This window comes from Camelus dromedarius, chromosome 14, assembly GCF_036321535.1.
Source record: "Camelus dromedarius isolate mCamDro1 chromosome 14, mCamDro1.pat, whole genome shotgun sequence".
In the NCBI taxonomy this organism is placed as follows: Eukaryota; Metazoa; Chordata; class Mammalia; order Artiodactyla; family Camelidae; genus Camelus; species Camelus dromedarius.
In genome coordinates, this window is record NC_087449.1 from 42,292,984 (window position 1) to 42,320,777 (window position 27,794).

The window sequence follows — 27,794 nt, forward strand, 5'->3', positions numbered from 1 at the left end:
ACTCTTACTCAAGCAAATAGTAAAAAGCCCTCTTTCCCAAGATTCCAAACCCCTATATCAGAGTCTCTACTAGCACAGCCACCATATGTCCTGTGGATAAACAAAGGTGTCTACTTCAGTATGACAGAGCAAGAGTATAAGCAGGGACTGCTGGAAATGGATTCGTATGGCCTGGCTTCTAGACTGTTCTTCACTGCAACAGGAAAATGAAGCACAGACGGTCTAAGGAGAGAAGGACGAATGCAGCATCTGCTCAGAAGGCATTGCACAGCCTTGGCATTCTGGCATGAAACGTGCCTCTCCCTCAGATGGGACAGATGCAGCCCCTAAGCTCCCATCTGGCCCCAAAAGGAAGTGTTACAGAGCAGATAAGACAGCAACAAGGCAATGGGAAAGCAGCAGAGACGGCAGCAGGTGATCTCATCTAAACGTGGACCCCTTTAGTCCCAGGTGCAACGGTGCAAGGTGCTATCAACCACCTCTCACCCCACCCCACCCCTCCCCTTCCCTCCACACGTGTAAACATACCCGGGGCCATCCACACAGTGCAAATACTTCCCCACTTACCATTTTAACTTTCTCAAAAACAACAGGTTCCATTTTTTTCTCTGGAGCTGGTTCGCTCCCTCTTTTCCACTTGTCATCTTTTTCTTTCTATGATGATTTAACAAAACAAGACAAAGAGCAGGCCCCATGGTGACTAAGAGTTCAACCAATTATAACTCCAAATGTCCCGAAAGGACACAACTGAGACCCTACTGAGTCTGATGCAGGGGTCTGACACACTCGGGGGTTTCTCGGTGTGGGGCATGAGAGCTGGCCTCCTCCACGCTGGCCTCAAGGCTGTAAGAGGCATCCCTCAAATGTCTTAAGCACCTGCCCTCCTCGTTCTGTCTAACCCACTCATGACTCTTGCCATATGCAGACTCGGTTATCTACAGAGGATAAAATGTTTCATCAGTTGGCTGCCCCTTTTCAACCCAAGTTTAACTTGCTCATCTTGGTACCGCTGTGAGTGATTAAGTTCATGCTCATCTTACTTGGCATACATCCTCTGTGATTTTACGAACTCAGTCAAAACTCCTTTCACTCTTCATCTCTCCTTTTTTAAAAATTAGAAAATAAACCACAATTTCAAGCTTAAAGATTAGAAAAACAAAAACCAAGAAAATAAGGCAAAAATGACTAAAAGGTTTAAAGTATCTCTATTAGGGTGTCCTGAATGTGTCACCTACATAGAACCAAAAAGCACATCAAAAATAAGATATTGGAAAGTCTTAGTTTGTGTTAGTTTCAGAGGCTATTTAATAATAATACTCTTAGAGATTATAGTTACTGGTCACATTTCTAACATCAAATAAACATCTAAATGCAAAATAGAATCACAAAGTAAACAAGAACACACGCATATAAAAGGAAGTATAGTATACATATAAAAAAATGTTCAGCCCTGCTAATGATCAAAAAGTGAAATTTAAAATGCATTTCGGGGAGGAGAAAGATCTTCATAATAATACCGAATGTTGGTAGGGATGGTGGAAAACTACCACGCTTCCCCTATGCTGAGAAGACAGTATAAAGTAGTACAGCTTCTGGAAAGTATATTGGCAAAAGTGTGAAGAGACAAATAATGAAACCCTTTGACTTAGATAACACCATATTTTGTAATATATCTTAAGAAAATAATCCAAAACATGGAAAAGGTTATATACATCAAGAACTTCATCCCAGAATTATTTACGCTGAAGAAAAATTTAAACAACCTTTATGCCACAGAGAATAGTGAAATAAACTGTGACGTAGCTCCTTACTGAGTAAGATGCAACAATTATAAGTTGTGAAAACTAAAAAGTAACATTAAAAAAAAAAACAACCCAAGATGTGTTAAGTCGAATGAAAGCAGGGGTCATTCTATATCATTGTATTATAATTACATCTTCAAAAAGTAACTACATAAGTCGCTCGCTCTCTTGCCTTCTGAGACGGCCAGCATTCTGTCTGTGGAGTTTGTATCTGCTTTTACTCTAAACACCCCTACACCTCTCAGCCTCTCTCCCTCTCGCCTTTTGAGATGGCCCGCATTCTGCCTATAAAGTGTGTATCTCCTAAGCCACTTTCCCTTTTGAGTGAGATGAACTGACTGCACTGTCTATGGAGTGTGTATCTCTCTAAATAAATTTGCTTTCACTTTACGAAAAAAAAAAACAAAAAAGAAACGACATAGAAAAAAAAAGGGAACTCCAAGATGATAATCATTAGTAAAGGTAAGAGCAGGCATGGATTTTCCACTTTAATTATCATCTGTAAAGTGATATTATAATCACAAAGAACACATGCAGCCATGTCTGTTTCATACATCGTGTGATGCTTTAACACAGAACACTATTTATTCTTGTAGTTAAAATGTTTTATATGTCCATTTAAAAAGAATACTCTTCAATTAACAAAGTCAGTTTCTTTTTTACTTGATATTAAATGTTTTCACTTAGCAAATACTAATTCTTGGTATATAAATCTTCACAAAAATATATTTTTTTAATTTAGGTACATCAAATTAAAAAAAAATTCTTTTTTGCCAAGTCAAATAAAAATTTGTAAAGTAGCTCTTTGGCACATCAGAAATATTTCCTTCCTAAGTGAAAACATTCAGTAAAACAGGCTGTTTTCATGGGTACAGGACACCAGCAACATAATTACCAATGAACACTATCTCCACATAGCAACTCTTCCCTCTTCTCTCATCTTCTGGATTAGCTCCGATACCCTTTCTGACCTCATCTGATTTCTTATGTTCTGGCACCATGAACAGAGCTAAGCAGACAGACCATAGTTTTCTACAATAAAAGGAAATTTTTATGCTTTGGTTTCAAACACTTTTTGATGATATTATCCAAGCCGTAGCTGTACCCTGGGTTAACTTTTTCTTGGAACAGTTACAGTAACTCCTAGGTCCCTTTTCTGGATGACTGTAAGAGTTCTTCACACTACGTTGAGAAGTAATTATCTTTACCCAACTACACATATTACCCTTCACTTACTTGCTTACATTGAAATTCACCTTCCAGTAGTGCCCCTTCTTATACAAGCTCAAAAGATCAGTCTGGAGCTGATTCCAATTAGCTTGACTTTAAATTACCTGGAAGGGCTTAGAGCCCATGTAAACTTAAATTATTTCACTGGCTAGGACATCCTCCATTAAAATAAGTAACAGAGGGGGAAGGTGGTGGGAAGGGATAAATTGGGAGTTTGAGATTTACAGATACTATATATAATACTAATATATATAAAACAGATAAATAATAAGTTTATACTGTATAGCACAGGGAACTGTATTTAATATCTTGTAGTAACCTATAATGAAAAAGAATATGAATGAGTATATGTATGTGTATGTATGACTGAAACATTATGCTGTACACCAAAAATGGACACACCATTGTAAACTGATTATACTTCAATTCAAAAAAAATCCCTGGCCCACAGTCAGGATATAAATAGTGAAATAACTGAATAAATAGCAGACAGACAGATAGATGGGTCCTGTGCTAGAACTAGAGAATCCCATTTTCTCCATACTTCCATGGCTAGAGGGACAGTCAGCTATTCCAAAGCAAATTTACTGTAGAATCTTGCCAAAGGCTTTCTAAAGGACTAAACAGTCGTATTTATTAGTTCTCCTTTAGTTGTCATTAGTCGGGCATATTTTCTTCTTCTGGAAACCACGTTGTACCTCCGCCTGTATGTTATGCTTGCCCTAGTTATCACACACTATAATTCAGATCCTAAGCACAGGCCTAGGATGGAAGGTATACTTGGCAACTAGTGAGTCTCCTAAAACCCTTTCCAGGAACAAGGGTCCTGTTGGCCATCAGTCCATCAACACAATGGAAATATACGCTGGTCAGACTGAAGGAAACTCTGGTGATTTAATTACATCCAATTTTGTTGACTTCATTTACAGGAAAAAATGCCCATACACACGTATATCTGCAAACACACATACCTACACACAGACATTATTCTATCAGATCTAGTAGACCCAGCGTGTCCATTTGAAGAAATAATCTGGAACTGGGAATCACTAACACCCAAATCCAGATCAAGGCAAAGAACTCACTGATGGTTTGCCCTGTCCATCCCTGAGGCAAAAGTTTGTTCCATGATATCCCATGGTCTCAATTCAGTAATTGACCTTTTCCTCTACTTTTTTTTCCTTTTTGATGGTTGTGGACTATTTTGGTAGCTTTTCTTCAAATTCTTCCCTGGCCTGATTAATAATCAAATGACTTATTATGAACAAAGTTTGAAAGATTGACAACCAACCCTAAAAGCATTGATGTCCAGACTTCGGTCCATGTATTTCTTCTTCTCATATTTATCTCGAATAAATCCTTCAACAGCCCTGCAAAAAGCTTATTAAGGATAAATCAAATGAATCTTTCTCCCAGTATGAACATAAAAGGTCAGGGTGCATCCCGTGGAGCACTGCTCTCCTCTCTCCCTCCTGCCTGGTGTCTGCATATGGCTCCTGTCTCCTCACATGCAGTTTCCCTGACCACAACCTTAAAGTGCCTCCTTCCTGGTTACTGCAGGGAATCACCATTACCTAGGGTTTTCCTCCAGAGTAATGATAGTAGCAAATGGGATTAACCTTCACTTTGACATCAGTGGAGACTGTGACTGTTCTAGAATACAGGCAAAGCAGTCAATTATCCATTTTAAAGCCCTTAGTTCAACAGATCTTAAACAAAGGTACTTGGGTGCCCCTTAAAAATATAAACTCTTGTACCAGGTTCTGACCAGTGGGTCTCCCTCAGGGCACCAAATCTGAATTTTAACAGCTTCCACCTTCACCCACCCAAAAGCCAACTCTGAGGGCCCACAAACCACAGTCCATGAAGTGGTGCCTTCAGGGGGTCTGGTTTTGTGAGGGGGTGCTCTCTCCTATTGAGGGGGTAGAGGAAGAAAGTTACTGATTAAGCCAACAATAATTAATTCTTTCAGCTAGGACATAAAAAGGCATTAAAAACAATAGTTTTGCTGATTCAACACAGCACAATAAACTATTCTTTTTATCAAACAGTTTCAGAGATCCAAAAACTATTGGAGATGTCACTCTATGGAAGAATTCACAGTGAATCACTGCAGTCTTAATTCCTGAATGAGTTTCTCCCATGGGACCCCACCATTCTGACATGAGAAAGTGGACATGTACTTTCCATGTGTCTTGGCTGCAGAAGAGAGGAAAAGCAAGACTTTGACTAATCCACACATAAAGATGACCCAGACAGATCATGGGCCTTGAGTCTTACATGACTCTCTCAAAACACCAAAAAACCACTCAGTCTTCTAAGTTGCTCCAGAAAAGATACGGGTCTATTTGAGGTCGCCGAAAGGTCTCAGGAAGGTAGGCTTCATAAAGTCGGTTTGCCTTTCCATTGCCCATCTCCTGCATGCACTGCGATCGAAGAGATGTGGAAACACAGAATGTCAGATCAGGAAAGAACTGAAAATCTTGTCACCTGATTGCACCATTCTACAATTGAAGAACCAACCCAGAGAGTGGCAGAACCAAGATTCAAACCTGTGTATTCTGATCTCCAGTCCATGAGTCTCTCTGCTCCCAACCATTTGCTCCCACTGCTGTCTTTCTTGCCACCCTCTTTCCTTTCATTGAAAGATTTGTCTGACAAGATCTTATTTGAAAGTCCAAGACACACAGCTGCCAATCAAAATATCTACTTGGAAGGCAATAATCAGCAATAACTACAGTTCTGGGTTTATAGTAGTAATTAACCTATTCAGCTGTATTACCAATAAACGTGTTTCCCACTAGGCTTTTGAAACAGACTCCTTAACACTTGTGAGGGATAAATCCCAAGATTAAAGAAAAAATCTTCAAATTCCCAAATACCTCCATGACATGCGATTTCCTTCATGAGATACAATAACGTATAACTGAAAAATATAACTAAACTTTCAGACCTTTAGTGAATCTTTATCAATTCTATATATAGATAGTAATATATATAGATAATCTAAAGTAACTTCTATAGCCACTTTCTGTTAAACATAATCTCTTATTTCCATCACCAACTTTAGTAGCTGGTTTTCTCTGGAGCCTTTCTTTTCCCCCCCAAAAATTTAAATTGCTTTAACAAGTTTCAATGCAGGAAGAGAATAGAGAACAACAAAGCCACACAAAGGTGCAGATCTTAGGCCAGGCTGAACTCACTAACTTAAGGGTCTCACTCCCAACCCACCAACCTAACAGCAAGCAAAATTCATATATGCATTTTGTAATAAAACATTATTATAAGTCTGCATGTTGGAGGGTTTTTTTTTCAGTGAATATCTAAAACTACAAACATTAGATCTGCAAATGCCAAGGGTCCTAGAAAATAATCCAAAGAGCACCCTTTATACCTTCCTGGATCCATGTGTTTTGAAGGAGATAAGATATCAGTAGAACAACTTGTACCTTAAATATATTTGTGTTTTGAAGGAGATAAAATATCAGTAGAATAACTTGTACCTTAAATATAAAGATCAAAATTTTAAAATATGACATAAAGTGTTTGATAACTAAACTTTCCTTTATCTTCACATTTGTGCCCAAGCTTGACTGAACTAAAATTCATCTGGAACTACTTTTATATGGAAATGTGGAAGCAGTTGACTCACCCTTGGGCTGTGTAAATACCTGAATCTGTTCTTGAGTCCACTGGTCGAGGTTAACTGATTTTACCCTGGATATGTGCACCCCGAGATTCCTGTGGATTCCAGCACATCGAATGCAGATGAACACACCAATGTTCCAGGAGGCCCATCGTGGCCCTGTGAAGGTCAGGAAAAGGACAGTAAAGAACAAATTAAAACAACATTCAGTACCCAAACTGGAATAGTTATATTATCAGACAACATTGTTGCTAGTACGTAAGTGATAGAATTGTTACCATATTCACCTTTTTTATTGGTTTTGTTCATTCCTCCAAGAATTAGCTTTCTTTTAAGTTTTAAATTTTTTAAGTGTACAACACAGTGATTTTTAGTATACTCATACAGTGGTGTACCATCAAAACTATCTAATTCCAGAATATTTTCATCACCCCAAAACAAAATCTCAAGCCCATCAGCAGGCATTCCCCGTTTCCTCCCAACCTCCCTCAATCCCAGACACTGGCAACCACAAATCTACTTTCTGTCTCTGTAGATTTGCCAATTCTGGACATTTCATATCAATGGAATTATATAATATGTGGGCATTTGTGTATGGAGCAGCTTTTTACAGTGTCTGATAGTATGAGTGTTGAAATGCAAATATTGTAACACTATTACTTCTATATTTAAAAAAAAATCCTAGGAGAACAGTTCAGAGTCATGTCACATTCTATTTATTCCCTCAAGAAACTTTTCAATGGTGGTGGGGCCCGGATTCAGTTTTCCTACTAGGAAAAAAGATACAGACATGCCATGCCAGCTCAAGGCTCAGCCTGAAATTTAAAACTTTGTTTATCCTCCCCTCCCCACCAGGCCTATAAAATATGCATCCAGATTAACTTTATAGGATCCTTTCCCCTTGGGCTGATGTCCCTACTTTACCCAACTACAGAATGATCTAGATTCAAGACTGTCGAATAATAAAGATGCTTCTTGCAATAAAAAAGAAACCTCAGATACGTATTCCAGTAAAAAACTGTTACATAATTTCCCATCTCTTGCCAACTTTGCTCACTCTAACAATCACTCTGGAAGATTATCAAACTCCTCTTCAAAATTCCTATACAGGATAAAAGTGACTTACTTTTATATGATGTCTACCAAAGACTTACTGAAAAATCACTAATATTTCCTTCTCCATCATTCCGCTAGGCAGAAATTAACCATGTAAAATTAGCATGATGTCAAAGCTAGAGACTGTGATAAAGAGGTGCAAAGACACTAACTGATTTTCCACAGAGATAAGCCGGACCTGCACTTGGAACAACAAAGGACACAAGATTTCAGTTCTGCAGGACCCAATGATTTGGTTCGCCTGCCAGTTTTGACAGCAGTTTTAATGAAGGAATGCTAGAATCATATTGCAGAAAATTACTCTTAGAAATCTGAATCCTCAATTATTATAAATAAGAATGTAATTTCTGGACAAAGCTATCACTCATATACTATGGTGAAAACTACAAATACAGAAGGTTCAAGTCCTCTTTATGACCACCAGGTGGTGTTCTCAGCCTGAAATTTTATCCCAATACCTTCTTACTGCTATACTCTCAAGAGGCTCAGATTTATCTTCTAAAAAGAACTTCAAGTCCCTTCAAATCCCCACAGATTTGCACAGTAGATCTGCCATGAAGCTAATAAACACACAGATAATCCACACACTTCCTTCAGTGACAAGGAGTTACATAAACACAAAACAAAAAACCTAAACAGATGTGAATAAGGTTCCTTAGGGTGCTGAGTGTCTATTTCAGGTTACAGTTTTCATAAAGGAACTCAGATAAAATCTAAGCTGCCCAGGATTTAAAATGGGGCCAAAAGTTAACATTTCATGTTTCTTTACTATTTTCCCTTTGCTCTAGATTCTGGAACTCACAATAAGATAGTTAAACCATGGCTGTTTGCTAACAAAATCAGAAGCCAAAAACACTAATCAGAAGTTAGCTGTGGAATGTTACGCTCTCTGCTTCCTGGGCTAAGTCTGGAGAAGGTGATTCCTGTACATCTAAGCTATCGTCACAACTGTGGAATTTCTCCTGATTCCATTCCAGAGTATTTAAAGCCTCTTTGCCTCTGAGGACTACAAGGCTACGTCCTGATATTCTGAAGCCACTAAGAAGGCCTCAGTACAGAAACACAGGCAATGGTATTTTCATAAGAAGTCAGAGGAAAGCCTCCTCTGCCCCCTCTGACATCCCTCCTATAACATTTTCCTGTGAAATACTGACAGTTCTATCTCAGAGACTCAGCCTCGGCAAGCTTTAAGCAACTAGATTTATTAATCAGTAACTGCATGTTCCAAAAGGATTCTGAAACTGGAGAAAAGGAAAACACAAGAGAGTTACTTATATGGCTGACAATGTGGGGAAATGGGGTTGTTATTAAAAGCACAATCTTTGCAGCCAGAAAAAAGCTTAGGTTTGAAGGGCACCTCCATCAACGATTAGCTGTGTGACCTTAAGAGAGATATTGAAACTTCCTAAGCCTCAGTTTCCTCACCTACACAATGGATACAATAATATCCACCTCACGGTGCTTAGAGTATGGAGGGGTAATAATAAAAGAGAGCTACATATAAGAACACGATATAGACTGAGATTTCCAGAACCCATTTCCCATTCGTCTTCTTCACCGACACGGGCAGGTTAACCCCGTCATACATATATACCAACACTGTGCAGCACTAGAGAATGCTGCTTGTTAGACAGGAATATGAGTTCCATTCCTAAAACATCAGATCCAGAATCAACTGAGTGAATAGCAGAAAGAAGAAATTTACCCTGGATACAATTTCAAAGTCTTCTAGAAAACATGAAATTTTAAGCAGCTTCCTTTATCTCTCTCAAAATATTCCTTGAAACTATTCCACCTAACCCTGACCTGCTCCCCTTTTCTGCTGTACACCCCCACCCTGCCCTTGTGCCCACACACTTCCACTACACACACAAAGGAAGGCGGAAAGGTGACAACCTGACGTGCCTGGATTCCACAGGGTTTGGTATTGCCGCTACAGGGCCAGCCTACTTAAATATGGGATACGTGCAAAGATGACCCAATTGTTCAATACACACTGGTCATGGCAACCGAGGAGAAAATATGAAAGATACCATTTTGAAGTTAAACATGGAAAGAGACTCTGAGAGGCAGTATTCCAAACAATTCTGAAAGCAGAGGATATAAACTGGTAGTGATTAGCACAACACAATAGCAAGGTCACGGCTAAGTGAGCATATTCAGGGGCCTCTGAGCAGGCTCAGGAAGCATTAAGCAATATTAAAACTAACATATAATCACTCTGCAATAAGGAATCAGTGAAAATGAAGAAAGTATATGGATTTGGTTAATCTGTTAAGAAATCGGCTGTACTAAGTACCAGCCCAGTATCAGGGAAATCTGGGCTTACGCTGCCTGGTTGCATGCCTCTCGACAAGTCTCTCTAGGGCTTATTTTTCCATTTGTAAAATGGAAAGCATATAAGTAAATCCAATTTATTCAACTACTGGACAGCTTCTACATACTGAGTAACTATTGCTGCCTGGCTGCAAATTTCTCTTGCTGCTAAAACTTCCCCTATCACCAGAGCTGCTAGGCTTAGAAGAGTTCTGGGCTTGAGAAGTCAGCAGAGAGAAGAGAACTAGAGTTACAAATAGCTTGAAGCTACTATTATAATAATTACAACTCACTGATCTCTAACCTATGGAGTTTCAAAATGTAAATGTTGAGGAAAAAAAAAACATTAATGTTTTTTCAATGGACACCCATAGTTAGACTTGCCAGCATCACAAAGCTGGTGAAAAGCTCTTTAATAGGAAGGGCCAAGGAAAGGAGAGCAATTCTCTTCCATCCCCCATCTGAGCCCTGTTGAATGTACCTTGGAAACTTTCCCAGAATCTACACACTTCTACATGGACCTTCTCATAGCTCACCTATAAGCATTCATTCTTTTAATATTATTTATTAAGTACCTACCATGTGCCAAGCACTCTGCCTCCTAAGTACCAGAAATACAAAGTCAGAGGCAATTAAGATGAGATTCCCTAATTCAAAGAGCTCATAGACTAACAACTAATTGGTCTCCAGACTCTCATCAGAATTATCTCTCTAAAACACAAACTAATACATATCAGGGCCCTGAATATAAATCTTTCATGTAGTCTCATATATAGAGATGAAAGTGTAAATTGGAGCAAATTTTATGAATGGCATATTCTAGACCGAACTCTCAGTCTCTTGCCACAAAACCTGCTCTTCCTCCATTCTTCTCCATCTTAGTCAATTACACCTCCATCCATTCAAATGCATCAGTCAGAAATTTATCCAACACTTTTGATACCTCTCTTCTTCAACCACCATATCTATACCATCACCAAGACCAAATGTCTCTCAAATCAGTATCTCTTCTCTCCATCTGCAACATTACTTCTCTAATCCAAAGTCAACAGATCTCTTGAACCAGTGTGATAACCTCCTAATTAATGTCTCTCCACTTCTACATTCACTTCTCCTCCAACCCCAAACCAAAACCATTCTCTACAAAACAGTCTGCTTGAGCTCTGAAAGAAGCAAAAGTGACCTTATCACTCAGCTGCTTAAAATCCTTCTATGGAATGCTTCCTTCTATCACTATTGGATTAAAGGACAAAATCCTTAACAAGGCTCTCCAAGGTCTTACAAGATCTGGCCTATGGCTACTTCCCCATCCTCTCAACTCTGATCACACCAGCCTTCTTTCATTTCCTCAGAACACCAACACGTCCCTTACCTAGGGCTTCTGGCCTTTGTACATACGGTTCCCACTGCCTTAGAAGCTCTTTCCCCAACCACCATCCACCACTTCCAGCCTGGTCAACTCCTATATATTATGAAGGTCTCAGCTGAAAAGTTTCTCCCTCAAAGGAGCCTTTCCTTGATGCCCCCATCTAAACGAGGTTATATTCTCTCTTCTCTCTTTTCTTTTGGTAAAAAACATTTTATTTTTGTAAAAACATTTTATTACAGAAAATTTCAAATATACAAAAGCAGAGTATAATTAACTAGCAGCTTCAGCAATTAACAACCTCTGGCCAATCGTATTTCAGCTATACTCCCACACATTCAACTCCCAACTTTGGAATATTTCAAAGTAAATTCCAAATATAATACCAATTCATCTGTATATACTTTGGTACATTCTCTAAAAGGACTTAAAAGGTTATAAACTTTCATTTACCCTTTACCTTTTCCTTCTAAGTTGTACCATATTTTATCATATATTTATTTGCGTGATGGTTTGACACGTCTTTTCCACTAAACTATAAACGTCACAAGAGCAGACAGCAGATAGGTGATGTTCACTGCTACATTCCCAGGCACAGCACAGTTCCTCACACACAGCAGAGAGGCATAATTTGTTTAAAAACTAATTAAAAGTAAGTAAATCCTTTGACTCCTCCCTCCCCCACCTCTTGTAAGAATTCATCAGGGAAACAACAGACCAAGTACTCAAAGAAATGTATTAAGAATGTTTATATAATATATTAATGTTCTTAAAAAAGTTAGAAACATCAACAGATTACATAAAGGAACTATGACATCATAAACAAGGGAAAAAATTTTGTAGCTCTTAATATCATATGTCCATGTTATATTAATTATAAAATCCAATTTTAAACAGTATACACAGAACTATTCATTTTTGTTTAAGAATGTGAATAACTGTATACATATGCACAGGAAAAATATCTAGAATAATATGTCTAAGATATTAAAAAGCAATTATTTCTGGGTAATGGGATTGTGAAATATCTATTTTCTTTTCTATTTTTTAATATACTCTCTGAATTGTTCGCAATGAACTTGTATGACTTGTGTAATGAGAAAAACAGTACAGGTATTTTAAGGGGGCAGGGTATAGCTCAGTGGAAGGGCACCTGCTTAGCACGCACCAGGTCCTGGGTTTAATCCCCAGTATTTCCATTAAAAACAAACAAACAAACAAACCTAATTACTTCCCCCTACCCAAAACAAAAACAAAAATAAAAGGGCACCGCCATCCATGGCTCCTTACCAGCTGCAGGATCAGTTGAAATCCTTAACATGACAATAAGCCCTTTAAGAGCTTGTAATTTGCATATGACTGAGTAATAATCATTCTGAAATATGCCACGACTCAAGCCTCATTGCCTACACCCACCTGGAATGGCTTTCTCCCCCATTCCCTACTTGACAAACTTCAAAGTCCAGTCCAATTTTACCTCTTTTGTGAGGCCCTCAATGGAATAAACCTTGACCTCCCCTATGGCTAGTAGTCCTCTGTACACTTTGCTCTTCTAATATTTCAGATCTTATTACAGTTAGTTGCTTACAAGCCTCTCTTGCCCTAAATAGACTGTCAGTTCTAGAAGGCAAAGACACGTCCCTTCATGGTTTATCCAAGCACTTAGCCCAAGGCTTGCAAATAGTGCATACAAAATAAATATTTATTAAATGAAGTCATCAATAAGTAAGATAAAAGTATACAATTGTGCCTGTTTTGCAAAATGAAGGGAGAAGTTTTCAAACACCTTAAAGGCTAAGATACTACACAGTAAAGAGATTAGGTTACTTTGGTGAGGCTCCAAAGGCAGAACTAGTACCAATGAGTAGAAGTTGATTTTAGCACACTCTGGGGAAGAATTTTCTAACTAATAATTAAGGTTGTGTGAAAACAAATGCAGCATATCCAGAAATAGTAGAATCCCAGTAAGCACAATTGTTCAAGCAGAGGCTAGATGATCACCTCTCAGGGACGGCAGAGAAATGATCCCTGCGCAGTGGGTGGGTGAACCACTAGCTGTAAAGTCCCTTCTGCTACTACAGTTCTACTAGCTGACTTGTAGGAAATTTTCAGGTACCTTCCTGCTTGAAATTCAGTGATTCTGAAAATGCGACATGAGATTATCTATGAAGACGTTAGCTCTTGATGAACCTAAAAAAAAACTGAAATCAAATTCGGTTCATGGAGCCTCTCACTGGCACTGAAAGCTGGCTTAAATATGATAGACACATAAGGAAGGACCCAAACCAACACACTCTGATTTGAAAATAGAGGCAAATTTCTCTTGATATGGCCTGTCATTAACTCCAGCATGAAGTGGGAGACAAAGTGAAGAAGCAGTATTTAAGAACAATTTTAATGCTAGTTACCTCAGTTCCACTTAGAATATCCTTTCAACCCCTGATTCACCACAAAGAATACACAAAAACATCTGTGCCATCTTGGAGAACTTAAGTAGGGCTACCAAGAGGTATGTTTACTAGGCTTTTTCCACCTACACAAAAGGGAATTCACCTAGTTCCCTATTCCTAAATAACAATAAACAGCAACTTTGAATTTCTGTAAGTACAAGCATTTTAAGGAAGCTTGAGACCAAAATAAGAGCTTACTCAATCAACCTCTGTTCCCAGAATGCTCTGCAGGAAAAGTCCCTTTCCATCCGGTCCATCTTGCAAGAATGTTGTTTCCTTTTGTCAAAAAGAGACACTGTTCACATTCAAATATTTGAAAAAAGCGGAAGTTAAGCTTTCTAAATGTTTAAGACACAGCACATTGAAAGATTTTTGAGATTGAGTTGAGAATAAAGGTAAATACTATACCAAGGAATTTAAAATGGGAATTTCAGAGATGGAAAGAATATTAGAAGTCATTAAGTTTAACCTCCCACTGAATGCAGGCAGGAGATCCTTCTACAGGTGACCACCTGGTACCTTCCTCAACAGCTCTGGTGCTAAGTCAGTTATGTACCATTTCAAAAGGAAGGCTGTTCTACTGTTGGATGGCACTGAATTGTAGAGATGCCTTCCTTATACTGAATCCCACTAATCTGCCTTCTTACCATTTTTACCTTCTGGTGCCACTTCTATACTCCTCTCATATTTGTATAAAATAACAAAAAGTACAAGATAAAGATAGAGGTTTGGAGACTCTAACAGAAGAGAGCAGCTATTCATACACTCAACCAAAATACAAGCCAGTTGAGCCAACTTAATCCAGGAGGTCAATGATAGAACAGACGCAGCAAACAGACTGCTATGACATCAGTGGAAATGAAGCAAAGCAACACTATCCTCCTACCAGGTAACCAGACAAAGGAGGTTAGTGAAGTAGAACACTGCTAAGCACTCACTGATGAAATGGTTAGTTAATCTATCTAAATCTATTTCTGCAGTTAACTTATAATGTCCTTTCTCTAAAGACATTAAAACTTACAACACTAGGATAGCAACAGGAAAGCAGACTGGGAACTAGACCCCACTAGGAAAGAGACATTCTTCATCTTCTTTTGTTAGCAGTGCTTACAGACAATGGATATGCCTTAACTTTGCTCTGCTCTGGGCAGGGGGCGGACCACACAATTAAATACCACTGAAAGAGAGTCTACAGAAAGGAATAAGTCTAAAACAATAAAACAGCCAAAGGGTCAGGACCAAAACAAGGCACATGCCACAGCTTGGTGCCATAGCCTTCTCAGCTTCACTATACACTGGCTATTCATTTCCTTTAAATCCTAGGAAAATCAGTACTTGCACTGAATCAGTCCAGTAACATGCTATACATATCTCATGCTACCTACCTGGCCCCATAAAGCTAAAGATATGGGTTACCTAAGCTGTGCCACTAATCAGCTGTGTGACTTTAGACAAGTCAATTCACTTTTCTGAGAGTCAATGTCCTTACCTAGATTAGATTATTTCTTAAAATTTTCCTCTTCCAAAAGATAGTAATGGTATCTCTAAAATTCAGTAAACTACTCTGAAAAAACTAAAGGGTGGGCAGTTAACTTTTAGTAAATATTGCTGCATGTAAGTCTTATTTTCCTTATTTTACTATTAGAAGGTAGTGGGTAAGGCTGAAATGCTTCCTTTCCAGCTATCCCATTAGTGGATGGTAACTAGTATATATTTCAGTGATGTTTCCGGTAATAAAGAACTATCAAGTCAACCAATCTGTACTATTATTACTTCAACTCTACTTCCCAGAATTCTTCAGAAGGAAAAGGACCAGGTCCTAGTTTGAACTTTCTTTGTGTGTAGCTCTGAATAAGGACATTCTGCCAAGGTATGTTCTGATGATGGTACTGCCCATTCAAATCATGTAACTAGACCTCCACTGTGAACTGAACTCCAAACTTCTAGGTATGACTTAAATTCTTCCATGATCTGGTCCTTTCTAGCATCAATTCTTATTACTCCTCTTCTCACTTCTAAACCCCAACAAAGACATCACTTCGCCTTAAAACTGTGTGCCAAAGTGCCAGCTGCCATGTTCTGGCCACACAGAGAAATCTGAGAGGGTGACTCCTACCCACAGACACCCAGAGGCCTCTTTCTGATTTGGAGATGAGAGGCAGACTAAGGGACTCCTGGACAAAGTGAGTCCCTGATTCTAACCAGAGGGCCTCCGACTGCCACAAAGATGTCTTTCCAGCCAGCCCTGGAGGAGCTGTGCAGTGCTGTTGGTGGTGCTGTCTAAAAGTGTGAGGCAAGGCCCCAGTCTCTTGGGGTTTCCTGGGAGGTTCTGGTATATGATGCCATGACTGTTTTCCACAGTAAAGAGCTGATATATTTTAAGGATGGGGAAAGAGCTAGCCCGAGTTGAAGAACCTCACAAAGTCAGTGAGAAGGTTAGACTGATCACACAAGCTGATGCTTCCAATGGAGGCCAGTCCTATGACGTTACAGACACTGAGTATGGCAAAACCCAATACAAATCTGAACAGGTCCAGCTCTTTACTGAGGACATAGTAGACTTTCTCAAGAAAGAACTAAAAGTGAGTCCCCTAAACTTTTATTTCACAGAGTGATGATGGCTTACCTTCAAGGACATACCTGGTCACTCAAAGATATGTCAAAATCTCTCCAATTCCTAGTGACTGGTGCCAAAACACCCTAAAAATATCTCAGAAGAATGTGGAACAACATCAGAGGGAAAGAATGGATGGTATGGTTGAAAACACTCATTTTCAGGAAAGCCTAGGGCTGCTTTCCCAAGAAGATGCAGGATGGAAGCAAAGAGTGTGGAACTATGGAAAAAATGCTTGAAAACCCACATACATGGGATGAAATAAGTTTGTAAATGATAAAAAAGAGCCAGCTAAAAATCTATGACTGGAACTGCTGGAGAGGATAAATTTGCCTGCTCTCTTTAGAGATTACATGGATGATGCTGATTTGGGACCAGACAAAAAGAATGCATCAGAAAATGGAGACCATCTAGACGATGAGTCAGAAGTTGATTCGAAGAAACTCATCCATGCTGTTAACTTAAATGTTCCCTTAAAAAGGCTTGAAGGAGAAAAGCAAGGAACATTTTAAAAATTACATAAAGAAAATCAAATGAAAAAGAGTTTACAAGTCAAATGAGAAATGTCCCAAATTAAGCAGTCATTTTTGCAATTTGAATATTCATAGATTGAAAGTGAAATTCAAAAGCTTCAGCTGAAACTTCAATTACAGACTGAACTACATCAAAAACATATAATAAAACTTTGCAGAAAGTTAACCAAGGAGGGAATTCACTGCTTAGAAATAAAGAAGAAACTTCCCAAAGTGTACTAAAACATCAGCAGTATACACCAGAAGTGCAACTCCTACAGAAAGCTGGCCAAAGACCTAGAGAGAGAATTGGAAAGACTTCCTTCTGTCAAAGATGGATCATGTCCCATGAGAAAAAAACCTCAACAAAGTTGGCTGGCATCTCTGTCGACTCAGAGGAAGCTCAGTGAGCTAAGAAAAGATATGGTTGCAGGAGACACAAATTGGCTAAAGAAGAGTTTAAATCTCAGCTTTCCCCCAGTGGCTCCTCCACTTTGCTATTCAGCAAGGAGAGGCCTGAGCGGGTCGGGGGTTCATCGGGTCTCCAGGGAAAGAGGAGGCTAAATCATGAGCACTGAGGGACCCAGGGTCATGTCCAGGTTTGACTTAATTCCACAGCAGACACCCCTGAACATCCACAACCACAGCAGGACATCTGCCTATGTTTTCTCTCTTTAAAAGTCATTTTTATTTCTCTCCTTTTAGTTAATGGCTATTATTCAATTGATGCTAAACTTGCTTTTATTATAATTCCTATGATAGGGTTTAACATAATGCTTAAGAACATATTATTTCCACTTCATTGGACTCTCTAGAATTAGACAGTATTACTGTTGTACTTCGACTGCAATAAAAGGTCCTCTATTACTTAAACCATTAATAGCAGTTTGACATGACCAGGTGGAGACATTTGAGACAATACAGGAAATGCAACAAGCTGTCATGAAAAAATCTATAAAAGTAACAATATTTATCCCAATAAATTTTGATTGGCTTTTAAAACAATGTAAAATAAACAAAAACTAAACAACACCCCCAGCTAAACTTAGTAATATTTTTATCAGTTTAGCCCTAAATTCAAAGATTATGGGAATTGACACTTTGCAATTATTTGTTTCTTGATTTTTAAATTTCTTTTTAACCTTTGTTATTTTGTTTAGCATATACTTTGCTGTTTCAATGTTTTTAAATTTTATGCAGTCAAAATCAAAGTTTTCCCTTCTGAAAAAAGAAAAAAAGTATGTCCACAGTTCTTGTTAAGTAAATGGTCCCCTGAGAGACCAGTATGAAAGTTGTGGTATGTAGTGCTGGGCCTCCAAGTGGGAAGCCCCTCTCCTGCTGAAGAATCTTGAGTTCCACCTGGAGGATGCCAGTAACCTCAGGGAGGGGCCTGAATACCCATTCACTGAGAAATGAGTAAAAGAGCCCAAAGTGAGCAGCAGCATAACAAGGCTAGTTTGGCTTTATCCTCTAGGACAAGTTCTCTAGAGAGACAATTGCTGGGTGGTGGGTCCTTAGATGGCACCTTTCACATGGGACAGGGCCTGGTGCTGAGGAGAAAGAAATCAAGCAAGGTAATTAAGTATCTACACGGGTCTTATGAAGCCAAGGCAAGTGACCCTAGGATTATGAAGCAGAACAAGGACTGAGAACAATCCCAGGTAAGCCAGCAATTAAACCTTCAAAAGGTGACTATTTTCTTAGTTTCACATATTTTGTAAAAGTTCCCTTTTTTTGGTTCCCCCTTTCTATTCAAAGTTCTGAATGGTGTTAACGGGGCTAAGGGAAAAGAATCAAAGAAAGTGATTTGTGTCCATACACGAGCCATAGCTTTAGAGCAGAGGCAGCAGCGTGATGAAAGCAAGCATAATCCAGAAGACGCACCCAAAGCGAGAGAGGGAAGTAGGACACACTGGGGCCACCTGGACAATCTGCCATCTCTCCCTGTGGATTCTCTTTCCTGAATTCGTATTTTGGAGGTTCTCAGTTTTGACCTATAAGGAAAGCTGGACTACTTGCACTTTCCAGATCAACTTAAGATCTCTCAGAAATAGCTCTACGTGGGCTATTACTTCTTTTTTGCAAAACATCATTTTATGAAAATCTTGCTCCATCCACTTTCTCCACCAAGCCTTTTTTCCTTCCTATTCTGACTCCCACAGCCCTCTGCTGTTCTCCTGTGGCACTCAGCTATGGTTATTCTGTGCTGGGGTTTTATGTTTGTTTTTATTTTGTGAGCTCCTTTAGATAACAACTGCCTAATTTAGTACACTTATAAAAAAAAAAAAAACCTAGTGTAAGTATTTTTCTTATGTGGACTTGGGATTTGATTTGCTTATTACTCAGAAAACCACACAGAGGTAATTGAAATATCCTACATAGAAAATTAGGGGAAAGGGTATCCTTAATGTTCCTTGTATCCCAGTTAGCCCACGATATTTTGGCTCTAGCCAGTTTCCTCTACACAAAGACCCTGCTTAAAGCATTTATGAATAAGCTAGAAGAGTGGTAGCTGAAACACGGCTTCTCTGAAAAAGGGAGGGAGGAAATAAAAAATAGCTGCTTTCATCAGGGGCAGGAAGGAGATTATTTCACTAGGAGCTAAACAGTGAGACTATCTCAGTACAAACAATTGTTTAGCTTGAAGGCTCCATGTGGCCAATTACTCCAGCAAAGGCTCAGCTGGAATGGAGCACGGGGCCTGCCAGGACTGAGGGACAGAGACTGACACAGGCTCGAGTGTCTCAGTCGTGGCTTTGGGATCCCAGAGCATCCCGGCAAGGATGCTCACAGAACACACTCTACCCCAAACAGCAAACAGCATCATTCTGCACCAAATCCAGTTAAGAAAGCAGACTGCAAAGAGAAGAGGAAAAATGGCACTGGGGGCAAATGTAAAGTAATTCAACCTAAAACCAACATTTTGTGGCAAAAGTAACAAGAATAAAAACCACACCTTATAAGAGAGCTAGTACATTTCAATCACTGCCTCAACGGCTAACAGCAGGCTGGGGGAGGAAGTGTGCAGGGATGGACTGCTGAGCTAATAGCTAGGGAATTATTTCACAGTCTGCCTGGTGGACCTGATATTTCAAAACTTGACATTATGATTAAAGTAATTTCCTATCACTCACGACCTCACTTCAGGGAACAGATGTCAACTTGGTTCACTAGAATTTACTATCTTCACCCCCTGGGGACACTTAGTTCTTTACATTTTTTTTTTTTTGGTTACTTCCAGTTAAAACCTTAACTTCCTCTTTGCAACAACCAATATCTACTCATGTTCTGAAAAAACATACTGAAGATGAAAAGTGAGCCTGCCCACTTGATGGAGGCATATCTTCAAAAGAAACTACCAAAGGTGGGTGACAGAGCTCCTGACCAATGAGATTGCTCTTCATCCTCCATCTCCAGGATTGGTAATAAGGAGAGGAGAACCAATATGAAAACAGATATTAAAAGTAGCCCACATTCAAACAGTTCCACTCTTCTCCCTCTAGACCAGTGCCTCTCAACTGAAGCAGCTGTCCCCCTAAGGGGCCATGACATCTGGAGGCATTTTTAGTTGTCACAACTGGCAGAAAGTGGGGGTGTTACTGGTATCTAGTGGGTGAGGTCAGGAAAGCTACTAAACACACAGGACAACCTCTCAACAAAGAAGGATCCAAAATGTCAACAGTGCTGAGGTTGAGAAGTCCTGCTCTAGAGAAACCATCCTTAAGCCATTCGGTTTGGAGCATGTGAGATATACTTAATGTACCAATTCTGTGGAAAAGCCTCTTCTCTTATTTTGTAACGAACAGATAAACATTTAGATACAGAATTCCCAAACTGGAAAGATCCTGAAGGATTAACTAGCCTAAGCACAGCTGGAGAAACTAAAGCCCAGAGTGGTTAAGTCATTTACCCAAGTTCAGAGGAGAAATCATCAGCTGGACTGGAATGAGAATCATCTTTCTACACCCCAACTGTGTGTTACACACGGCAGATGCTCAGTAACAGTCGCTACACGGTTGTCCTGTTCTGCAGGTGTTGTTTCCTACGACCACACACAGTCACTCCCTGCTGCAGGGAAGCCCAACATCTGAGCTTGTGCGTGAAGGCTCTTATCCACAGCCCTTCATGCCCACATTCTGCTTCCTCCAAAGAAGCCCAGAAATGGAGAAGAGTGTAACACACTAGAGCGCAAGAACCAGCAGCCAGGCAGAACTTGGTTTTCAGTTGTTTGAATGGAATCTCATGCCTTTCACACAGGCAGAGCCTTTTCACTCAGAAAAACTTCCAAGTCAGTAAACGAAGCCTTGTGCAAGACCACAGACTCGTGAACTTCTCTCTTGCACGACGGTGTGAGGCCGCTTTCCCAGAACATCAGAGGAGCCCCAACCAGCAGCAAACAGACAGAAAATCAGTGCCAGTTTAACTGAATCACAACCATATCCAAACAAGCTAGAGAACTTTCATTTCTAAACAAAGAGCAGAATAGAAATGAATTCTGGGATCAAAGTACAGACGGTTAGTCCGGTGGCATGTTAGTCATCAAAACAGCCCGGGCTTAAGGGCGCAGAGCAAGAGGTGAAGATTTGCCCTTTTAAAAGAAGACATTCACTACAATGGGTCAAAAGCAGGTGTTTCAGAATTGGGTATAATGAGGTCCAGGTCAGAAGGAGTGGTGCAAGGGCCAGGGCAGCTATGCCATCTGTGTGCATGGAAAGTTCCTGCACAGGGAACATTATGCAGAGGAACCCAGGGCAGGTCCGTAGGGAAAAAAATCGCAGCTTCACAAAAGCCAAAGCAAGGTTCTTCAAATTAAACAAACCTGTGCCAGCAGGGACAAGGAGAGCTTCTAAAACTGCTGCAAGGTTATTATTAATTTGTAAGGCACCTAAGAATGGTGTCTAAATATTTACTCCCATCCCACAAAAAGACTAAGGGACTGATAGTTTAGCCTCCTGTTTCACACCCCCTGCTACATTTTCCCCAAGATGATGTATCACACTAAGACCTCCTACTGAAAAGGCAGGGTACTAGCTTCCTGACTGGCTCCAGCTTTCAATGCGGCACAGATGCCAGAAGCACACAAAAGAAATGGCACAAAGAAGCAATTCCCCCAAAGCAACCACGAGATTTACCTGCTCGGCTTCCTGAAATGTCACAGAGCTTCAAACATCTAAGCTAAGAGGAAGAAGGTGACTTTCAGAAAACAAAACAAAACAAAGATTATGATCTGAACACACATTACTGGAATAGTGTTCACGATGGAGACACACACTATGTACCAGATGCTGCGCGTCAGGTAACAGGTAACAGGTAAACACGGGACAGAGTCCCTGTGCTCGTGGAATTTCCAGTTCAAGGAAAGCCTTGTAAAACAAAAAACAAAAACCAGTAGCTGTTACTCCCTTTCCACCAATATAGGGCTTCCAATCCTCCTTCCCAGTGGACTGAATTTAAGTGAAGGAGGCCTGAATGAACAAGATAAGATGCTGATAACGGCACAACAGCATTTCCACATGTCAAGTAGATAATGCGGAAGACTGTAAGTGAGATATAGGCCTACACCTTGGCCCGTCTTGCTGTGACCACGTTCCATATATGTGTTCCTCATGGTCGAGCCTGGACTCCCCCCAGCTCTCTGCTTCTTGCCCCAAATGCCCACAATAGTGAAGCAGTTCAAAATGACAGCCCCCACAGCAAGGCTGTCTCTGCATGGGCTCAACCCAGAGGACTCCCTGACAACTTTTTAAAATTAGAGGGCCCACATAACTATTCAACTCTGAACACATCAATAACCCATCAGTCTAACAGCAAAACAAAAATTCACAACGTCCCATTACTTTATAACACTGAAAAATTAAAACCCAAATGTCCAGCAATTGGGCAAAAGTTAAGTAATGACGTATTCAAATGATGGAATACAATAAAGGCATTTAAATGTTTTTAATGTCATGAAAAATGCTTATGATAATGTTAAGCAAAACAATAATATAAAATGATTACAGTATAAGCTAGAGTAAAAAATGGGTGATAGGATTGTGTAAAGTATCTTCTGCATTGTTGTACTTTTTCCATACTTTCCAATGATTTTCACCTGAGATATGAATAACTTTCACAGTGAGAAAAAATTATTTTTTTTTTTAGAGAAATAGCATTTAATGATGTTTAGCTAAAAAAGCACAACTCGTCTGAGAGGCTGTTCCTATGGTAACAAATCTTTTCTCTCCTTAAATGTATAAGAAATCTAATGAAACAGCCTATTTTTACTCTGCCCATAATATGGATCCTCAATTTGAGTCACTTGTGTCAGGCTCCTGTTCACAGATTAGGCTCAGAACCAAGTCAGAATGCTCAGAGGAGGTGATCTGGAGTCTTCCTGATTCCAATGCTATATCTAATGATGCTTACTTTCACATAAAAGCTGGAAACATTAATCTAACACTCACACCATAGGAAAGACCTTTTCTCAAAATTCTCCTCAGTCTGAAACAGTTCCTCTAACCCAGCTCCTCATGCCTACCTTCAGAGAGTCAAGGTCCCCAGTTCCAAACAGCTATTCTTTCAGTAAAAATGCTTTCAACATCACAGAAGAGCCTGAATCTTTTCATTCTTTCTCAAATAAGCTGTCACACTTAAATTGATTTCCATTAGCTCCGTTGTTTACAGCTACTTTGAACACAAGCACCATGATAAGAACAGGGATTTTCCTTCCTATTTCTCGTTGGAGGCCTTGGGTCAGTTATAACCCAACTGGGAAAGTTATCAGTAAGAAAAACACACCAATGCCCCGTCTCTCACCGTCTTTATACTGCAGCATAAGATGTTACCAGTTCACATGGAAAATTCTGTAAGGAATTATTTTCCAAAGATATAAGCACAGAAACAATATTAAGACGAAAATTTAAACTCAAGGCTTGAAATACTAGAGAACTCATGTCTAAATCCACGCTCATAGTGGGGAACTTCCAGTAAGATAAGAAAAGAGGAAGAAGTTAAAATTTACTTCGTGTGCACTTCAGAAAGTAACATTTTAGGATTAACACAGAAACCCACATCTAAAGATGTAAGCTCTGTGCTAGAGGCCTGGGGATTTATGGCCTTCCCGTCTCTAGCAACTGCTGCGAAAGACAGCATGGCTATTTGAAATAGAGGAAAAGAAAAGGTGCTCTGTTTTCTCACATCACTCTGCTGGGACAGGCTTATCGGCCACAGCTGAGTAGGTCTCTCTTCCTCCTGTACTTGCTTTACTATTTTCAGTACATTCTAAAATGAGAAAGTTACACATTTGTTTTTTGGGTGAGGAGAAATGACATGAAGCATGAGGTACCCAGTTCTTACTGTTTCAGATTAAGACATTTCTTTCTGAAAGTTTTGACCTGAAATTAAGTAAGGATCAACAAAGCATTCTCCAAGTGGGCTTATGAAACCTAGCACTTTCTAAATAAACCATATCCCATAGGTATTTAAAAGCAAACCAGAATACCCAGAGGAAATATAGAAATGGGGGAAAAGAGGGCCGTGGTCAACAAAAATGGTCAGAGAACTAGTTAATGTTGCTTGAAAACGAAAACGAGCAGTAATAATAAAATCCCAGCAACGTGTTACAAAGGTGAGTAACAAAATCCTGTTATCACCCAGCAATACACTACAAAGGTGGGATTCCAGGGCAAGTTTCAGCCACACAGGAGGGAGCACGGTGGGTTAGGGGAGCAGTGGACAAACTGAAGACAACCACCAGGCAACCTTATGCTGACGGGTGGCCACAGCTGAAGGGAGGTTTGGCTTATCTCTGGGGTTTTCCACTGGGAAGGGGCCTGCAGTTCAGCCATCAATGGACCAGCATCCACAAAGCCTGTGGGGAAATATAGGATCCAGAAGAGTGGGGTAGGGAAGGAGAAAGTTTGGAAAATGGAAGAGTCAAATACAGTAACGAAATATGGTAATTATTCAACGTGAGGCTTGAGAAACGCACAGATATACGTCATAAGGTGAAATGGACTGGCTGGGGAGAACTGGTACTCTGGGAAACGGGCTGATACGCTCTGTACAATACCAACTTACATTTTAATTACATCGGTGAATTACAGAAGTACCTGCGAAGAGGAAATTAATTTGGGGGGAAAAGAGAAAAACAATGAATCCTGTGTTTTTACTGTGGGTAACTACTCAGTGAGGGTCCCTTATCCGCAGCTTCTGTGGAAAATAGCAGTCTGAAGGCAAACACACTCACACTCCACTGAAAGCCTTTGCTGGCCTAGTGCCACCAATTGCATTAATGTGGCAGGAGCCCAAAGGCAGGTGACCTGATTGACGAAAAAAGTACTTCTAGAAAGTGCTAAACTTGTATCATTAAACACTTTATAATCAAGAAGAAAACTAGTAGCAATAAGCTGAGAAGTTTTGCCCTTAAATGGAGCAGCAGCAACCTTCCGAATAACACTTTTCAGGTCCAGTATAGAAGACGGTAAATCCACTGATCTCACCTCTCTCCCCCAGTGCTAACCTATCTGAAGTGGGGGGGGGGGGTAAAAAACAGACAAAGATACATGAGTCAAGGAAAACTGGCTCCACCTTAACAGTCAAGAAAGGTCTAATCTGTACAATGTTTTAAGGCTGCAAGCCTCAAAACCCTCTTTGTACATCTTAAGTGGTACTGACTCAAGTTTTGAGCTGTAGATGGGACAAGCTCAATGTACACACATCATGCCTAAGACTTCTCAGAATTAACAGGGTGGGAACTTATTTTCTGAGTAACCAAACGATAAACTGCTCCTGGAAGAGACCAAAAGTCAAATATAGAGTCAACAGAAGCCACATATCCTGACTATATAGGCAATGGCTGAGTTGCTACATTATTCCCCAGGATTAATTACTGTTTCAGCAACAGTTAAGATCCTTTCCAAGCACAAGAGGTTGTATCTGCCTGAAAACTCTTATCGCTTGTCCAAAATAACTCAACTATTTACTAATAAGGAGAAACAATTACATCTAGGAGATTTTTTAAAGTGCCTAGGTGCTTTTGCCTGATTCAGCTTGGATCCTACCCATCAAAGGGAATTACATCTCCCAGGCTCCTTGTCAACTGATTTCTGGGCAAGTGCCATCAACGGGAGGCACCAATAAGGATAAGGCAGGAGAAGCGGGAGCCAGGGTAATGCTCTCTGTCATACTTGGTCTGAGTTCCAGCTGCCACCAGACAGCTCTTCTTTCCACGCTTCGGGCTCACAGGAGACGGCTCAGGCTTCTGGCCTTTGGTGATACCAGCACCTTCTAATTTCCTCAGGGACCTAGGAGCTCCCAGGTGTTGCCAATCTCTAGGCTGTCTCACCAGCCCATTTACCTTCTTGGCTTTTATATCACCTATGCAACCTATTTCATATTAAATTCCCTCTGCTTGTACCACCACCAAGGGTTTCTGTTTCTCTGAAGGATCCCTGACTTCAAAATATATTTTATTAAGCTACTTTTTTTTTAATGGAGATACTGGGATTGAACCCAGGACCTGGTGCATGCGAAGCATGTGCTATACCACCGAGTTATATAGCCTCACCCCCTAAAATACATTTTAAAATTTAGCTTTCCTAATAATTATACAAATATTTGGATAACCTATAAAAGGTGTCTTCTAATAAGAAACAAAGATTTTATATTGTTCAAGTATTTATTGAGGCTCTGATCTTCGCCAAGAGGTGCTCTATGTGCTGGGAATACTACAGTGAAAAAAACGGACACAAGGCCCCTGCCCTCGGGGAGCTTCCATTCTAGTGGACGTGTTAACTGTGGCAAATTACAATTTTAAAAAGTTGACCAGTACGGGAATATTTCTTTAACAACAGAGGAATTTGGTAAAAATAAAGTAACGTTAAGGTCCAGAACTTCTTCCAAGTTAGTATCTACTTAAACTAGCAGCTTGATTAAACAGAAGTATGACTGTGATAAGGATTTAAGCAGACACAATAACAAAAGTCAGGCATTGTAATGCTTAGATGTAAAACGTATGTGCTTCATACAGATTCTTGCTGGGCATCTTTCTCACAGGGGATATTATTCAGAGGAACTGAGTCTGAGTCCACATAATAAGTCACTTTATCCCTTCTTTATGGCACAGGTAAGTCCCAACATAACATACAAAGCATAGCATACAATGTACATAATGAGTCAAGTGTTGTGATCTCCAACTGCATGACATCATTTCTGAGATGGAATTTTCAGGCAGAACAGAAACAGACAATGACTCATGTGGTGAACAGTTATGTAGACAACTGTGCCCAAGAAAGCTGCCACCTACATACCATAATGACGTCAGATGAAAAATGCAGAAAGAAGACAGTTTTCTGATTTATTTAAAAGCAATCGATTTGCTGAAAAGTGTACCCAAGAGATGTGGCTGCAGCTACCTGTTTATACATCCTAAGCACTGAGCAACCAAGAAGCACACATCAAATATTCAACACTATTAGACTGCTTGAGTAGGAAAGCATGTTTAGCCTCAAAAATCAACATCATCAACTCCAGAAATGGCATGACATCTACTGCTGGCATTTCACTAGACTCTTCCAAGATACTTTAACATCGTCATGATGGTACAAGTCCAGGGGATCTAGTGGGCACAATACTCAGACCTTTTCTACTACTCAGCAATTAGAAAGCATTTCATGTTTGCAATATTTACAATTACATTTGAGTATCAGGTGGACTTCCAATACTGTGGGCTTCTTACACAACAGAGAGTCTACAGCGTATTC

The 27,794-nt window shown here is 39.8% G+C and overlaps 1 protein-coding gene across 5 annotated transcripts in view; it reads right to left on the minus strand.

The window, feature by feature from the left end:
- SMAP2 (small ArfGAP2) overlaps positions 1-27,794 on the minus strand; it is a 45,263-nt gene that overhangs the window by 11,928 nt on the left and 5,541 nt on the right. For 2 of the 5 annotated variants that reach the window (XM_031464887.2, XM_064493698.1), the window contains exons 2-5: positions 6,704-6,837; positions 5,373-5,458; positions 4,324-4,402; positions 568-654 (exon numbers count right to left, since the gene is read on the minus strand). In XM_031464887.2, the coding sequence (XP_031320747.2) occupies positions 568-654; positions 4,324-4,402; positions 5,373-5,458; positions 6,704-6,837 (386 nt within the window). Of the gene's footprint in view, positions 1-567; positions 655-4,323; positions 4,403-5,372; positions 5,459-6,684; positions 6,838-13,884; positions 14,007-14,124; positions 14,187-27,794 lie in introns of those variants that run through there. The other 3 variants (XM_064493700.1, XM_064493701.1, XM_064493699.1) reach the window with 3 other exon arrangements.